The sequence below is a fragment of the Dermacentor variabilis genome, chromosome 3 (assembly GCF_050947875.1).
Source record: "Dermacentor variabilis isolate Ectoservices chromosome 3, ASM5094787v1, whole genome shotgun sequence".
NCBI classification, from domain to species: Eukaryota; Metazoa; Arthropoda; class Arachnida; order Ixodida; family Ixodidae; genus Dermacentor; species Dermacentor variabilis.
This window is the reverse complement of record NC_134570.1, coordinates 40208201-40213029: the sequence shown is the minus strand read 5'-3', so window position 1 is coordinate 40213029 and position 4829 is coordinate 40208201. Positions and strand designations below refer to the sequence as shown.

The following is a 4829-nucleotide window of genomic DNA, read 5'->3' as shown; positions in this document are numbered from 1 at the left end:
TCTTTCAGGGCACTAGGCAAACTTTCTGCGTATTTTTGAGCCGTTTGACAAGAAAATTGTCAAGAGGACGCGCTTGGTGCTACGTGAACGCGTTGCCTTCGCGCGTCGCCGGAGCACCTAGGATTTTGGATCTTATTTTTATGAAACGCATCTCTCTGTCTTTCTTTACCCGCTGTATCAAAGTGCCACATGCCCATTCTGCTGTGGCACGAATGGGCACATAACCTGCAACATAAGCCTGCCTTATGAGCCCGAGAATGATGTACGCACACCAAGTAACCTAAGGAAAATATGGCGTTGAATACCATGCCCTGCTCCATTAAGGGGTCTTCGCGCTCCACTTATATGATAAGCTAAACAATGTGTGAACAAGTTTTTTTCATGACGTATGGCCTGATTGCGTGGAACAGCGACGCCCTCAATGGCACTAAATGGTCGGTCAAACTTCTGCGTTAATTCGGAACATCCGGCGGCAAGAAACCGCGCTGATTGAGAACTGGGCTGCCGCTCAAACACAAGTAAGTCGAAGAAGCCATTCGATATCATGCGCAATTCCATTAAGAGGTCCATGTGCTTTAGATATACGTGGTAGCGTCATACGACACACATGACCCCACCGCGCCATATTTGGAGCAGTCACGCGCGTATTGAGCCGGACAGCATCGCTGCCCGCCTCCGCAGTTCAGATGCCTTCCGTGGTGTATTCGACGCGCGAGACGGCGACGCTGATTTTCACCTCTTTCTTCCGTAGTCTTCGAAGCGTAACGAAGCAACAGGACGAGGTCGCACCACATCTAGGAACAGGATGGCGTGAAGTCAAGTGACGCACGCGCTGACGAATCTAACGCCGCCGCTTCTTCTCCTCATACCACGTGATAATCTCTCTCTCTCTCGGTCCCCCGCGGAATAGTACATGATGGTTAAGAATATGCGTAAAGCATCGCTGGCTACCTATTTCAAGCTTACGAACTTTAGTGGCCACGTGTGGAATAAGGTATAGTGGTGCAAATTTGGTTGACCGTTTTCAGCTCGCACTCTGACCACAGCCAAGCTGCAGAATTCGCAATGACTACGTGCAACAAGGGAGAAATTCATATCGAGTGTGTTCAATAGCGGTTGGGTACTTCGATAAACGTCAGCAGTTTCACTCGTACACCTCGCTTGCATGAGCTGAAATATTTGAATAATGTCATTGTAGCAGACCGCTTAACTTCTCTAAAGTGCGTGTGTAGCACTTAACTCTAATGTAGGGAATGTTTTTGCAGACTGGCTGAAAGCCTGTGCACCGTAAAGAAGAAAATATCTTTGTTTTTTTCGAAGACCATACATCAAAGCCTGCGCCTATATGGCAATGGCTTACCATGGACATTGAGCACAAGCATCACCGCAGGTGCGATTACAAGGCTGCGAAACAGGCACGAGAGCTTTCCACTAAGCAACATTTTACCGTAATGAAAACAAAAAACGGAAACCTTGTAATGCTCGCAAAAGGAAAAAAACAAGAATTGCTTGTCAATGTTATGTTCTCACGTCTGATTTAAGGTTCATTGATCCTAAACGATCACTCTTTAGCGTCCTAAATGTAAGGCGTAACCGTGGCTCTATCATAATATTTCCTTCAGACTTCATAAGTTTTTTTTGCAGCTGACACAGGCACGCACTACAGGAGCTCTTCACATAAAATCGCAACGAGTTGAGGGATTCATAGTCGTTCCCGAGGCGCAGTCGAACGCCTCAGCAAACTCGCGAATGTTCATAAGCGGGACATTACAGCGCAGCCTCGGCGGGGAGTACGATCCGGCGCCCTGCTTATCCTCCCTGGAGCACCACTTGAAGCAGCTGCTCAGAAAGAACAGCTGCTCGTCCGTGAAGCCCGCCAGACTCGCAGGAGCCGCTGGTCGCGAGCCGGCTCTCACCGCTCGGTACGCACGGTACGCCTTGAGCAGACCACCCGAGTCAGCGAAGTTCTCGGTGAGCGCGTAGTCTCCGTGCGCGATCCCTTCGGCCCAGGACATGGCGTTGTACATCTGCCGGAGGCAGTCGAGCCGGTTCTCAAACTGCACTCGCGACCCGGCCGTCCACCAGTCCCTGCGCTGGCCGCTGCGGTCGTACAGTCCCGTGTCGGGATCGAAGGCGTGCGTCATCTCGTGACCGAGCACGTGGCCCAGGCTTCCAAGGTTGTAGGACTTCGGCTAGCTGGCCACGTAAAAAGGCGGGTGCAGGATTGCCGCCGGAATCACCATGACGTGGTAAACGGGCAGGTAGAAGGCGTTGACCACGGTCAGCGGCACGCTGACATCGCCCTCCGTCGAGCCGTTGGCGCTCAGAAAGCGCTTTGCGTACCGTAACTGCGCCGTCCTGACGGAGTTCATCAGAGTCAGGTACGAGCCTGCGCTGCCCATCGCATTCAGGTACGGGTACATCAGCTGGAGGGCCCGGTCGGAGGCGAGGTTCTTCGGCCGGCCCACGATGGCGCGGAGGGTGGAGAGCTTCTCGAACGCGACGGCTTTCGTCGTCTCGTCCATCCAGGATAGCGAGTTCATGGTGGCGTTGGCCTCGCGGCGGATGCTCTCTTCCATGGCGGCCACGTCGCTCACTGCGTCACGTGCCAGCCATCGGCGAGAGAAATACGTGCGCGAAGGCGTACGGCAACGCCGCGTCGGCGTCCGAGTAGCAGCGGCCTAGCATGTAGATGCGGCTGCCGCCGAACTGTGCCCGAACGAGTTGATGTGACGTCATGGGTGCCAGGGCGCGAATCACGTGCCACGTGATGTAGGCAAGCATCGGTAGCACGTCCTGACTGGCCTGGCCCATGAGCTGGCCCAGTAGCACGAGGAGTTGCCAGTTCACCACGAACATCTCGCTGCTCCGTGCCAGAGGGTTGGGCAAGTGCGGGTTTACTGCCTGAGCGTTGGAAGAATGGTTGAGTGCGTTTGTTGCCTGTGTTATTAGTGCGTTGCATATTTAAAGAATGCGCGAGGAACTACCAACCATAAGGACTAAAACTTCATGGGCAAAATTCGCGACGTGCTCGCTACACTGTCACTGTTTATTATGTCCGCGATCATAAATATAGAGAAGAAGAAAAACGCGAGCACAGAAAACTCAGGCATAAAAGAAGGCGACATAACGAGCACTGGCTTTTCGCCGCTTTTGTCTTCGCACTTACTTCGTGCTGTATTTTTTTTTCTTTTTTATTCATGTTCTTGTACTAACTCGTTCAACAACTTAATTTGCTAATACATAATTCATGATCGTGTAGTTCAGCAGTGATTCATCTTGACTGCCGAAAAAATGGCGCGATTTATCTAGGTCGCATAATGGGACGGAATAGACGTGGTAAGAACAGCTTACCTCATTTCATACAAACATGACAAAAATGTAACAAAATGTAACTTGCTAACATGAGGCGAGCCTGTAAGCTTGCGTTATAGTTAACTGCATTTACGCCAAGATGAGGCTCTTGCAAGTGTTGTCACCCCAGTTTTGTGCAATGTTCTTCCAATCAGCACTCCACCGTTGCTCCGAAAAGTTCAGAGCCCCTAAAGCTGCCCTCGATTGAAGTAGTCGCTGCACTTAAATTATACTCATCGACGATTTATACGCCAAAATTTTCAAACCAATTACACTGAGCGTGTACAAGACTGGCACGGGGTGCGAGAGTGTGTTTCAAGCAAACCTTAGTCCCACATGAAAGCGCAAAGGAGTTTGACTGAAGAGCTGTGTTTTTCTCGGTCATTCGGTAGCAGCTGTGCTGCACTCGGTGGCGCCGAGAATGAGCTTTAAGTCGAGACAAGCTTGAAAAACCGGTGGACAGTTCTTACTCGAGCACACTTGAATTTCTCACCTCTAGCCATTCACATGTGTTAGGTTCGGGTCCAGTCACTTCGTCGAGCTGGCTTAGCAAAATGTACCGCATATCTGTGTCCGTGCGGATTTCGAACGTCGAGGACACCATGGCCGAGAGGACACGGTTGTCTACCGCGAGGATCTGCGTGGCATCATTTCAGTGGACATTAACATCGTTTCACGACAAACAGCGAGCAATTGTCCGAGCCTCCACTGGCTCATTAGTTCACTTTCCTTCCGGCTGCAAATTTTTTTAGGTAAATATCTTTGGATAAAAGAAGGGAGACTATGGCCAGAGCAAGGCTGTCTCTTAATGCTATCAGGTATAATTTAGAAATATCTTCGATCGATGCCTTTCTTTTGACTGACATCAAACCCGTTTGTTCCCGTCATTCCTCAATTGGGACCTAAGACAAGTATTTTCATTTCTTTTTAATCACAAATGCTTGAAAGTTACATGAAAGGGAAAAATTGGCTTCGACCCGAATCGTAGCAGGAAGCTACAAAGTAAACGCTCACGGGTTTGTCAGAAACAAAGCCTCGCGGTTGAAGAAAAATTCGCCCTGCCCTGTGTCGAATCTTCTTCAACTGGGAGGCTTTCTTTCTGAGAAACCCGTAAGGGTTTCCTTTGTAGCTTCGTGCTACGATTCGGGTGGATGCCAGTTTTTCCCTTTCATGTACATTCCTGCACCTTGCGGGCTTCCGCAGAACTGATTTGCCAAATGCCTGAAAGTTTTCTTTCAAATAACACAGTAAAGTGAAAAACTCGCTTGGAAATGGTCTCATTTAATCGCAAGCTGAGTAACATGAGCGAACCGTCACGAAACCTGCGAAGAATGTAAATGAGCTACCTGTAATGTATTTAGTACTCATTCACTTTTGAGCAGGAAAGCATCCAAAGTCCCGCTTTGCAATTTCTCAATGCACCTAAATTATGCAGCTGCAGGTGCCTACAAGTTATTTACGCTTTGTTTTAAGAA

General features: G+C 49.7%; 2 protein-coding genes across 2 annotated transcripts; both read right to left on the bottom strand.

The window, feature by feature from the left end:
- Positions 1-1389: 1389 nt before the first annotated feature.
- Positions 1390-2217, bottom strand: LOC142575452 (neprilysin-21-like). Its single transcript, XM_075684833.1, has one exon. It carries the CDS (start codon positions 2142-2144, stop codon positions 1674-1676), a length of 471 nt encoding a protein of 156 aa, XP_075540948.1. The 5' UTR covers positions 2145-2217; the 3' UTR covers positions 1390-1673.
- LOC142575453 (neprilysin-11-like) lies at positions 2128-2581 on the bottom strand. The gene has a single exon (XM_075684834.1). The coding sequence runs from the start codon at positions 2577-2579 to the stop codon at positions 2193-2195; it is 387 nt and encodes a 128-aa protein (XP_075540949.1). The 5' UTR covers positions 2580-2581; the 3' UTR covers positions 2128-2192.
- Between the last annotated feature and the right edge of the window lie 2248 nt (positions 2582-4829).